Source organism: Oncorhynchus nerka, linkage group LG14 (genome assembly GCF_034236695.1).
Source record: "Oncorhynchus nerka isolate Pitt River linkage group LG14, Oner_Uvic_2.0, whole genome shotgun sequence".
NCBI classification, from domain to species: domain Eukaryota; kingdom Metazoa; phylum Chordata; class Actinopteri; order Salmoniformes; family Salmonidae; genus Oncorhynchus; species Oncorhynchus nerka.
The window spans coordinates 67,707,345-67,719,105 of NC_088409.1; the positions used below are offsets into that span (position 1 = coordinate 67,707,345).

An 11,761-nucleotide genomic window follows, 5' to 3' on the forward strand; every position below is an offset into this window, starting at 1 on the left:
AACCGTTAGTTTTATTAGTACATTGTAAATAAAAAATATATTAATTATGATAGGTTAATAATTTAATGTTGAAAAAAAATGTACCTAATGTTATAATACTTGTTTAGGGCCCCTGTCAGTCACAGGCCCATAGAATCGTCCTAACTTTTCCCACACATATGCAGCCCCTGAACTGATACACTACCCATTTTTGAAATTGCTCCTTGTGCATTCTATTATACATTTCAAGAGTAAGTTTAAAGCCAGACTGAGACCCCTCGCCCCACAGTTTGGGAACCACTGGTCTAGCGGTCTAGGCTACTGTCTCTGGTGCTCATTTACAGCCTACCGTTTGGAATCCAGCCCAAAGCAATTTCAGCACACTCTCCTATCTATAATGAACAAAAACAACATGCAACAATTTAAAATAATTTGCTGAGTTACAGTTCATATAAGGAAATCAGTCAATTCAAATGCATTTATTAGGCCCTAATCTATGAATTTGACAACTGGGCAAGGGCGCAGCCACGGGTGGGATTGGGAGGGCATAGCCCCCCCCCAGACAATCCCACAGGTGAAGGTCTTGGGCTGGTGTGGTTACATGTGGTCTGCGGTTGTGAGGCCGGTTGGACATACTGCCAAATTGATAGAGAAATGAACACAAAATCACTGGTGGATGTTCCTGCAGTCAGCACTCAAATTGCATACTCCCTCAGCTTTAGACATCTGCAGCATGGTGTTGTGTGACAAAACATCACATTTTAGAGTGGCCTTTGTCCCCATCACAAGGTGCATCTGTGTAATGATCATGCTGTTTAATCAGCTTCTTGATATGCCACACCTGTCAGGTAGATGGGTTATCTTGACAAACGATCACTAACAGGGATGTTAACAAATTTGTGCATATGGAACATTTCTGGGATCTTTTATTTCAGCTCCTGAAACATGGACCAACACTTTGCATGTTGCGTTTATATTTTTGTTCAGCATAATAAAACAGACTTCAATATTAAAACATTTGCTGACACCTCAGCGTAGCTCCTATGTTACTCTGGAATGTGCACATAACACAAACACACTGTTATTCATACAAAAACTATTTATTTATTGAAGAGATTTCATACAAAGACAACACTGCTCCCTGTTGGGGAAAACTCAGTACAACTGGTCTTCAGGTACAAAACACGAGATGAATATATATGTGTGTGGAAAATGATGCCTTGGGGACAGGAAGTGGAGAGGTTGTATTCTCCTATCCCACAATGTACCACAAGTGCTTTGACTGGCTGAGATCCATCTGAAAGAAGAAGAGGGAGCAAAAAAAGACAGTGAGAGACTTAGCTACAGTATGGTAAAGCAGGTCCATAAAGTTGACAGCAGGATGTGGATTTAAAGGTGATCACACAAAACATCACACTAGCATACTGATAATTATAACGTAGTATTATGATATGTTTTTACTAGTGGTCTATGTCTGCATCTTCAAACTGTCCAGCCACCGTCGACCCTGCATCCACCTCCACCCCATCTGCAAAGACAGACATAGAAATAGAATGACTAGAACAGCCAATATACTGATTATCATGAAACACATGCAGCTTTCTTCATGCTCATGTGTTGATAACGGGTGTGGGCTATGCTCTGAACTATATACCCGCTGCTCAGAGTGAGAAAAATAAAGTGAAAATGTTTTAGTTTTTTTCTCTTTCAAGATAGGGGCTCTGAATGCCTTGGAAGACAAAGTACATGTGACAAAGTCACACAGGAAAAAAACATTCATACTGGAAATTCCAGCAGTGTGTTTCAAACAAACCTGGCCAGATTGATTTACTATACTGAGTTACATTTACTATACTGAGTTACATTTACTATACTGAGTTACATTTACTATACTGAGTTACATTTACTATACTGAGTTACATTTACTATACTGAGTTATATTTACTATACTGAGTTACATTTACTATACTGAGTTACATTTACTATACTGAGTTATATTTACTTACTACGTTAAGTTACAGCGCATTCATAAAGTATTCAGACCCCATGACTTTTTCTACATTTTGTTACGTTACAGCTTTAGCGCCAGAGGAGATGGTTGCCGTTTTACGGGCTCCTAACCAATTGTGCTATTTTGAATGGTTTTTTGCATTGTTTGTAACTTATTTTGTACATATGTTTCTGCCACCTCTTATGACTGAAAATAGCTTCTGGATATCAGAACAGCGATTACGCACCTTGAACTGGACAAAGATTTTTTCTTTAATGAGTCGGACGCAAATAATTTTACTCCAGATAAAATACAGTTGGATGGTTTGTCTGTGCATCGGCAAGACCGAACAGCTGGGTCCATTAAGACAAGGGGTGCGGTCTGTATATACTGTCAATAACAGCTGGTGTGCGAAATTAAATATTAAGGAAGTCTTGAGGTTTTGTATCATGATAAGCTGTAGACCACACTATTTACCGAGAGAGTTGATCTATATTTATCTTAGCTGTAGAGTTACCACCACAAACCGATGCTGGAACTAAGACCGCACCCAACAAGCTGTATATTGCCATAAGCAAACAAAAAAATGCTCATACAGAGGCGGCACTCCTAGTGGTCAGGGACTTTAATGCTGGCAAACTTAAATCTGTTTTACCTAATTTCTACCAGCATGTTACATGTGCAACAAGTAGAGAATAAAAAACATATACACACATATACATATATATATACACCCTGCTCAAAAAAATAAAGGGAACACTTAAACAACACAATGTAACTCCAAGTCAATCACACTTCTGTGAAATCAAACTGTCCACTTAGGAAGCAACACTGATTGACAATACATTTCACATGCTGTTGTGCAAATGGAATAGACAACAGGTGGAAATTATAGGCAATTAGCAAGACACCCCCAATAAAGGAGTGGTTCTGCAGGTGGTGACCACAGACCACTTCTCAGTTCCTATGCTTCCTGGCTGATGTTTTGGTCACTTTTGAATGCTGGCGGTGCTTTCACTCTAGTGGTAGCATGAGACGGAGTCTACAACCCACACGGCTCAGGTAGTGCAGCTCATCCAGGATGACACATCAATGCGAGCTGTGTCAAGAAGGTTTGCTGTGTCTGTCAGCGTAGTGTCCAGAGCATGGAGGCGCTACCAGGAGACAGGCCAGTACATCAGGAGACATGGAGGAGGCCGTAGGAGGGCAACAACCCAGCAGCAGGACCGCTACCTCTGCCTTTGTGCAAGGAGGAGCACTGCCAGAGCCCTGCAAAATTACCTCCAGCAGGCCACAAATGTGCATGTGTCTGCTCAAACGGTCAGAAACAGACTCCATGAGTGCCCGACGAGTATGAGGGCCCGACGTCCACAGGTGGGGGTTGTGCTGAAAGCACAAGCACCCTTGTGAAACCATATGCTGCTGCGGTTGGCCCTGGGTTCCTCCTAATGCAAGACAATGCTAGACCTCATGTGGCTGGAGTGTGTCAGCAGTTCCTGCAAAAGGAAGGCATTGACGCTATGGACTGGCCCGCCCGTTCCCCAGACCTGAATCCAATTGAGCACATCTGGGACATCATGTCTCGCTCCATCCACCAACGCCACGTTGCACCACCAACTGTCCAGGAGTTGGCGGATGCTTTAGTCCAGGTCTGGAAGGAGATCCCTCAGGAGACCATCCGCCACCTCATCAGGAGCATGCCAAGGCGTTGTAGGGAGGTCATACAGGCACAAGGAGGCCACACACACTACTGAGCCTCATTTTGACTTGTTTTAAGGACATTACATCAAAGTTGGATCAGCCTGTAGTGTGGTTTTCCACTTTAATTTTGAGTGTCTCCAAATCCAGACCTCCATGGGTTGATACATTTGATTTCCATTGGTAATTTTGTGTGGTTTTGTTGTCAGCACACTAAACTATGTAACGAAAAAAGTATTTAATAAGAATATTTCATTAATTCAGATCTAGGATGTTATTTTAATGTTCCCTTTATTTTTTTGAGCAGTGTATATATATTTTTTAAACCTCTAGACCATCTTTACTCCACACAGAGACGCGTACAAAGTTCTCCCTCGCCCTCCATTTGGCAAATCTTACCATAATTATATTCTTCTGATTCCCACTCATAAGCAAAAACCCACAGTGACCGTCCCTACATACCCCAACCAGAAGCCATGGATTACAGGCAACATCTGCACTGAGCTAAACGATAGAGCTGCCGCTTTCAAGGAAAGCGAATCTAACCCAGATGCTTATAAGAAATCCCGCTACACCCTCAGACGAACAATCAAACAGGCAAAGCGTAAATACAGGACTAAGATTGAATCCTACAAGACCGGCTCCGGGCACTGTTCGGATGTGGCAAGGCTTGCAAACTATTACGGACTACAAAGGGAAGCTCAACTGCGAGCTGCCCAGTGATACAAGCCTACCAGACGAGCTAAAGGACTTTGAAACAAGCAACACTGAAGCATGCATGACAGCACCAGTTGGTCTGGACTACTGTATGATCACGCTCGCCGTAGCCGATGTGAGTAAGACATTTAAACAAGTCAACATTCACAAGGCCGCAGGGCCAGACGGATTACCAGAACGTGTACTCCGAGCATGCGCTGACCAGCTGGCAAGTGTCTTCACTGACATTTTCAACCTGTCCCTGTCAAGTCTGTAATACCAACATTTTTCAAGCAGACCACCACAGTCCCTGTGCCCAAGAGCACAAATGTAACCTGCCTAAATGACTACAGAAGCGTAGCACTCACATCAGTAGCCATGAAGTATTTTGAAAGGCTGGTAATGGCTCACAACACCATTATCCCAGAAACCCTAAATCCACTCCAATTTGCATACAGCCCCAACAGATGACGCAATCTCTATTGCACTCAACACTGCCCTTTCCCACATGGACAAAAGGTTCATGTGAGAATGCTGTTCATTGACTACAGCTCAGCATTCAGCACCATAGTGCCCTCAAAGGTCATCATTAAGCTAAGGACCCTGGGACTAAACACCTCCCTCTGCAACTGGATCCTGGACTTCATGATAGGCCGTTCCCAGTGGTAAGGCCAGGCAACAATATATCTGCCATGATGATCCTCAACACAGGGGCCTCTCAGGGGTGCGTGCTTTGTCCCCTCCATGACTGCATGGCCAAGCACGATTCCAAAACCATTATTAAGTTTGCCGAAAACACAACGCGATAGGCCTAATCACAGACAACGATGAGACAGCCTATAGGGAGGAGGTCAGAGACCAGGAACTGTAGTGCCAGGACAACCTCTCCCTTAACTTGATCAAGACAAAGGAGATGATTGTGGACTACAGGAAAAGGAGGGCCGAGCACACCTCCATTCTCATCGACAGGGCTGTAGTGGAGCAGGTTGAACGCTTCAAGTTCCTTGGTGTCCACATCACCAACAAGCTAACATGGTCCAAACACACCAAGACAATCGTGAAGAGGGTACGAAAATGCCTATTCCCCCTCAGGAGACTGAAAAGTTCTGGCATGGGTCCTCAGATCGTCAAAAAGTCCTACAGCTGCACCACCACTGGTTGCATCAGCGCCTGGTATTGCAACTGCTCGGCCTCTGACCGCATGGCGCTACAGTGGGTAGTGCATACGGACCAGTACATCACTGGGGACAAGCTTCCTGCCACCCAGGAAAAGGGATACAACCTTTATACCAGGTTGTATCAGAGGAAGGCCATAAAAATTGCCAGACTCCAGCCACCCTAGTCATAGACTGGCTACTATTTTTTTAACTCTTCGTTTTCTTAAAACTGGATTGTTGGTTAAAGGCTTGTAAGTAAGCATTTCACGATAAGGTCTGTCAATCTACACACAATACACAAAACAAAAACAGGTTAAGACATTTTAGCAAATGTATTAAAAAAATAACTTATTTACATAAGAATTCAGACCCTTTGCTATGAGACTTGAAATAGCATCCTGTTTCCATTGATCATCATGGAGATGTTTCTACAACTTGGGAGTCCACCTGTGGTAACTTCCAACTGATTGGACATGATTTGGAAAGGCACAGACCGGTCTATATAAGGTCCCACAGTTGACAGTGCATGTCAGAGCAAAAACCAAGCCATGAGGTCGAAGCAATCGTCTGTAGAGCGCCGAGACAGTATTGTGCCGAGGCACAAATCTGGGGAAGGGTACCAAAATATTTCTGCAGCATTGAAGAAGTTTGGAACCACCAAAACTTTTCCTAGAGCCGGCCTGGTTAAACTGAGCAATCAGGGGAAAAGAGCTCCAGTGGCAACAGCCTCCTGGGACTAGACAGCGCTACTAGGGGGGGGTTCATGTATCATGAAATAAACTAATACGGTACTCTGGTGAATGTGATCAGCACGCAGAGCTGGATGCGTGTCCCTGCTGAGGACACCTCAGACAAGGTTAAAGGTCAACTGAAGGGGCGTGTGACTCTGGCCGAGGGGGGTTGGACCCCTTGCCTTCCCATTGGTCTACTCTGGGGTTGCCCTTCGTCAGGAGACACAAAGTGGCTGGGGAGAAGCACCTAGAGTGCTGGGAGGAGGAGTGGAGTCGCACCATGGTTCTGTTCTCCAGAGGAGAATGGCTAGCCGGTAGGGGGACCACTATAGAAGAACACATTCAGTCGGCCAGGTCAGAGCTCAGATGGCTCTTAGAGAAATGTGGGAACAGGTACCATGTCAACAACAAGGAGAAAGAGCTACCACAGAAAATCAAAAAGTAGGTACCAAATAGGGAAGAGATGGAGGGAGAGAGATGGTACAAGAGAGAAAATATAGAAGTGTAAGAAGAGTGTGTGACAGAGGGAAGAGATTCTAGCAGGTGTATCCTTCTCGGAGAAACACAGCCACAGAAATTGAGTGTTTTCACTCTTTTGTAGTGATAAGTCAGCGACAGGCTGGAGTTGGGAGAACCATCCGGTGCTCAAGAGAAGGACTAACTGTACTGGCTTATTAGCTGCCAGTATCAGGCCGACTTCAATGCTCTTATTTTAACTTCTAGAGGACTCCATGGCTAAGCTCCCTCATCTGACAGATGCTTGTTCCATTCAAGCCAGTCAGGATATTCTAAGACCAAGTAGCTAGCCTGGTAATATTTTGTAACAATGTTTTTGCATGCTTCTTTTATTGTATTATGTTATGTTCTCTTTGTTATGTACTTGCTGTTATGTAGTGACTATGTAGAGCGGGATCCTTGTCACTCTGTCCTCAAGTGCCATCCAGGCTGTATCACAACTGGCCGTGATTGGGAGTTCCATTGGGCGGCGCTCAATTGGCCCAGCGTCGTCCGGGTTTGGCCGGTGTAGGCCGTCATTGTAAATAAGAATTTGTTCTTAACGGACTTGCCTAGTTAAATAAATCTTGTGGTTATTACAATACACAACCACATCTAACAAGCAGAGCCGAGAAAGTCAGTTTCAAGAACCTCCGCTGTGTATTATTTACATCCCGTTCATGAAACTTTGCCTGTGGGGGTTATACTATTTCAGTGTGTGTGTGACCTACCCTTGTATCCTGTGTTTGACTATGTGTGTGACCTATTATTGTACGTGTGTGTGACCCACCGTCAAACTCTCCATTGGTCTCATCAGTGCGGACCCCAGCCATGTGAAAGGTGTTTGCGACAGACTGAGCTAACATGCCCTCCAGTCTCTGTAGAGTGGCCTGGCCTTCAGCCCTCAGCCCCGACACACCCTCCTCATATGTACAGAATGACGGGATATCACCCTGACCATGCTCTGGGGGACAGAGAGAGAATACCACCAGTGAGTGCGTGTGTACCTGTGTGTATTAGTAGTAGCAGCAGCTGGTAGGGTGAGTGCCTAGTTGTTAGGCTTCTTACCTGCCTCTTTTCCGTTGAAGGCAGAAAGAAGGTGGAGATACAATGTTAATATTATCTTCTTGATTACTCCATCTATGTGAGTTCATGAACTGTATGTTAAAGTGTGTCTGTATGCTTGTATAAATGAGTGAGTTACACACCTGCCTCCTCCACATCGTACTCATCTCCGTCAAAATCCCCGTTGGAGTCTTCGTCATCTGGGTCTGGGTGCAGGGCCTGACACTCACACATCGCTGAAAACATAGACTCCACTGGACACACACACACACATTTGTGAAATCCTAGCTGGCATAGCGATTCCAAACTAGAGCTGCATGTCAAAAAACTGGAGAGAAAAGCTTTAGACATCCCTAATGCATGTTTGTATAGAGATGTTTGAACTTGTTATTGGCTATTGTACAGCACTGGTTACATTATATGTGGAAGATGTTATTATCTGTGACCTGCTTAATAAAGATGCATTGACTTAAATTTAGCCCTGCACAACTAGACATCCCTCTCCCCTCACACTTACATGCTGCCTTGTCGCTAGGGACGAAGCGGATCTCTGTGATCCCCTCACACTCATCTTCCTCATCCTCCTCATCATCATGGGCATTCTCCTGCATCTCATCTGGGGAACACACAGACACACACTTTAGGATCTTCTTACTCGATCACAAGTTTGTGTTTCACTGCAAGGTTTGATATTGACACTGATGGACAGGTGTGTCTCTCACCGTTGAGTTTTGCATTGACCATGACGTATAGATGTTCCTGTGGGTAGGCGCTGAGGTCTAGTGAGATGGCGTGAAGGCTGATAGTGGGGTACTCCAGAGAGAAGCCCATCCCTGACCCGTCAAACCACGACAACCGCCTGGAAAACACAGGAAAGCAACATTCTCACTCAGAGTCAACAAAAAGGAGATGATCGTGGACTTCAGGAAACAGCCCCCCCCTATCCACATTAACAGGACCGCAGGGGAGGTGGAAAGCTTCAAGTTCCTCGGCATACACATCACTGACAAACTGAAATGGTCCACCCACACAGATAGTGTGGTGAAGAAAGCGCAACAGCACCTCTTCAACCTCAGGCGGCTGAAGAAATTTGGCTTGGCACCTAAAACCCTCAAACTACCTGCCCAGAGGGTGGTGCGGTCTGCCCAACGCATCACCGGTTGCAAACTACCTGCCCTCCAGGACACCTACAGCACCCAATGTCACAAGAAGGCCAAAAAAATATTATCAAGGACAACAACCACCTGAGCCACTGCCTGTTCACCCCACTTCCAGAAGGTGAGGTCAGTACAGGTGCATCAAAGCTGGGACCGAGAGACTAAAAAACAGCGTCTCTCTCAAGGCCATCAGCCTGTTAAATGGCCATCACTAGCACAGAGGCTGCTGCCTATATACAGACTTTAAATCACTGGCCACGCCAATGGAACACTAATCACTTAAACAATGTTACATATCTTGCATAACTCATCTCATATGGAGATACTCTATACTATTCTACTTAATCTTAGTCTATGCTGCTCTGACATTACTCGTCCATATACTTATACATTCTTAATATCATTATTTTACTTAGATGTGTGTGTATTGGGTATATGTTGTGAAATTGTTAGATATTACTGCACTGTCAGAGCTAGAAACACAAGCATTTCACTACACCCGAAATAACATCTTCTAAACACATGCATGTGACCAATAAAATTGGATTACTATTATATGGTGGAAACTCATTGTATTTCCTTGATTCATCTTGTCCTCCCTCCTTGCCTCCTCAAAACGGAGGAACCTCAGATCTTCCCGGCCAATGTGCTTTGAGAAGGAGACAAGGAGGAAGGATGTGAGGCAAGGAGAAGTGATTAATCAATTAAATATAATTGAGATCCACGTCAAGTAATTGACTAGTTAGCTAACATGATGCAAAATTCAAGTTCAAGGTGCTCAAGTTGAAGTTTATATATAAAAAAAAAATGTTAAGTGTATATTTTCAAAGCAAAAACACTAATGAAACATGTAAGTCTTCAAACTTCCTGATTTTAGGACTTTAGAAATTAGCTAGCATGCTAACTAACAAATGTCAACTGGCCACCACACCAAAGCGTCACATACGTTTCAGCAACGTAGAGAGTCCCTGTGCCGAGACCCTTCCCGTCCAACACCGCCGTCGTCTCGCCTTGTTCATGCCGGACTCCCTCGGTGGGTGGGGGGACACTCCTTAGCAGAACCATCCTCGGAAACCGATGGGGGACGGCAGAGAAACTCTCTTTTGGCTCGGTCCACAACACTGCACTTCTGTGACCTGGCTGGCTAACTTCGTTTCCCAAAACTGCCTATTTAACTCTGTCTGAACAGAAACGGATAGCTAGATGTCTGTGCAGGCAAGACAAAATAAAAGACGATATAGCTATCGATAGCCTGAAGAGTTAACGAGTCTGAATATTTATTTAGTAGACATTCCCCTGAAACGTTAGTGCCATTAGCTTGCTCGGTAGCATTTACTCGACCCAGCTCCCACTGCTAGCTAACGTCACCGTTCTTATTATAGCTCAGTTGTAACAACTACGCATCCCCGCCAAGAAAATAAGTTGCGACAAAGTAAATATGGCTTGTAATAAAAAATGTAAGCGCTTATTGGTCTTATTTTTTAGGTTCGGGTTCTTTATTATAGTTCAGAGTTAGGGTTTCAAATAGATACATTGTAGAAATAGGCGAGGGTTATGACGCTGTGGAAAATAGTGACGGAGAAGAGAAGGAACAGCGACGGCAAGACAACATTACCGCCAACTACAGGTCGGGGGGTGTACGAGGAAGTGATGATTTTCCTCTTCCTACTAGCCGCGCGAAAAGTTAAAAACAACATACCTACTTGGCCAAAGGTATGTGGACACCTACTAGTCGAAAATATAATTCCAAAATCATGGGCATTACTATGGAGTTGGTTCCCCTTTGCTTATATAACAGCCTCCACTGTTCTGGGGAGGCTTTCTACTAGAAAGGGACTTGTTTCCTTTCAGCCACAAGAACATTAGTGAGGTTGGGCGCTGATTATGGGCAATTAGGTCTGGCTTGCAGTCTCCATTCCAATTGATCCCAAAGGTGTTCAATGGGGTTGAGGTCAGGGCTCTGTGCAGGCCAGTCAAGTTCTTCCACACTGATCTCCATAAACCATTTCTGTATGGACCTTCGCTTTGTCATGCTGAAACAGGAAAGGTCCTTCCCCAAACTGTTGTAACAAAGCTGGAAGCACAGAATCGTTGAGAATCAGTGGTGGAAAAGGTATCCAATTGTCATACTTGAGTAAAAGTAAAGATTCATGAATAGAAAATGACAAGTAAAAGTGAAAGACCCAGTAAAATACTACTTGAGTAAAAGTCAGTATTTGGTTTTATTTGGTATTTGCTAAAATATACTTAAGCATCAAAATGAAAAGTATAAGTAATCTCATATTCCTTATACTAAGCAAACCATTTTACATGTTTTAATTTACAGAAAGCCAGGGGCACACTCCAACATACATACATAATTTACAAATTAATCATCTGTGTTTAATGAGTCCAGAGCATCAGAGGCAATAGAGATGATCAGGGATGTTATCTTGATAATTGTGTGATTTGGACCATTTTCCTGTATTGCCAAGCATTCAAAATATAACAAGTACTTTAGGTGTCAGGGAAAATGTATGGAGTAAAAAGTACATTATTTTGTTAAGAAATGTAAAGTAAAAGTTGTCAAATATAAATAGTAAAGTACAGATACCCCAAAAAACAACTTAAGTAGATACTTTAAAGTATTTTTTACTTAAGTACTTACACCACTGTCTAGAATGTCATTGTATACTGTAGCGTTAAGACTTCACTGGAACTAAGGGGCCTAGCCCGAATCATGAAAAACAGCCCCAGATCATTATTCCTCCTCCACCAAACTTTACATTTGGCACTATGTAATAGAGAAGGTAG

At 43.8% G+C, this 11,761-nt stretch overlaps 1 protein-coding gene across 1 annotated transcript; it reads right to left on the reverse strand.

Moving 5' to 3' along the window:
* Positions 1–1,060: 1,060 nt before the first annotated feature.
* Positions 1,061–10,557, reverse strand: LOC115141750 (methylosome subunit pICln-like). The gene is made up of 7 exons (XM_029680918.2): positions 9,915–10,557; positions 8,534–8,670; positions 8,329–8,427; positions 7,955–8,065; positions 7,537–7,710; positions 1,441–1,507; positions 1,061–1,276 (listed from the first exon to the last, which is right to left on the reverse strand). Coding segments are annotated over exons 1-7 (708 nt in total). The 5' UTR covers positions 10,034–10,557; the 3' UTR covers positions 1,061–1,275.
* Between the last annotated feature and the right edge of the window lie 1,204 nt (positions 10,558–11,761).

Excerpts from the sequence above, each read along its gene's own strand:
- LOC115141750 (XM_029680918.2), bottom strand. The coding sequence starts at position 10,033 with ATGGTTCTGCTAAGGAGTGTCCCCCCACCCACCGAGGGAGTCCGGCAT. Across the intron at positions 8,671-9,914 it reads ACTCTCTACGTTGCTGAAAC|GCGGTTGTCGTGGTTTGACG; the intron begins GTATGTGACGCT and ends TGTGTTTTCCAG. Across the intron at positions 1,508-7,536 it reads GACCAATGGAGAGTTTGACG|ATGGGGTGGAGGTGGATGCA; the intron begins GTGGGTCACACA and ends CTGTCTTTGCAG.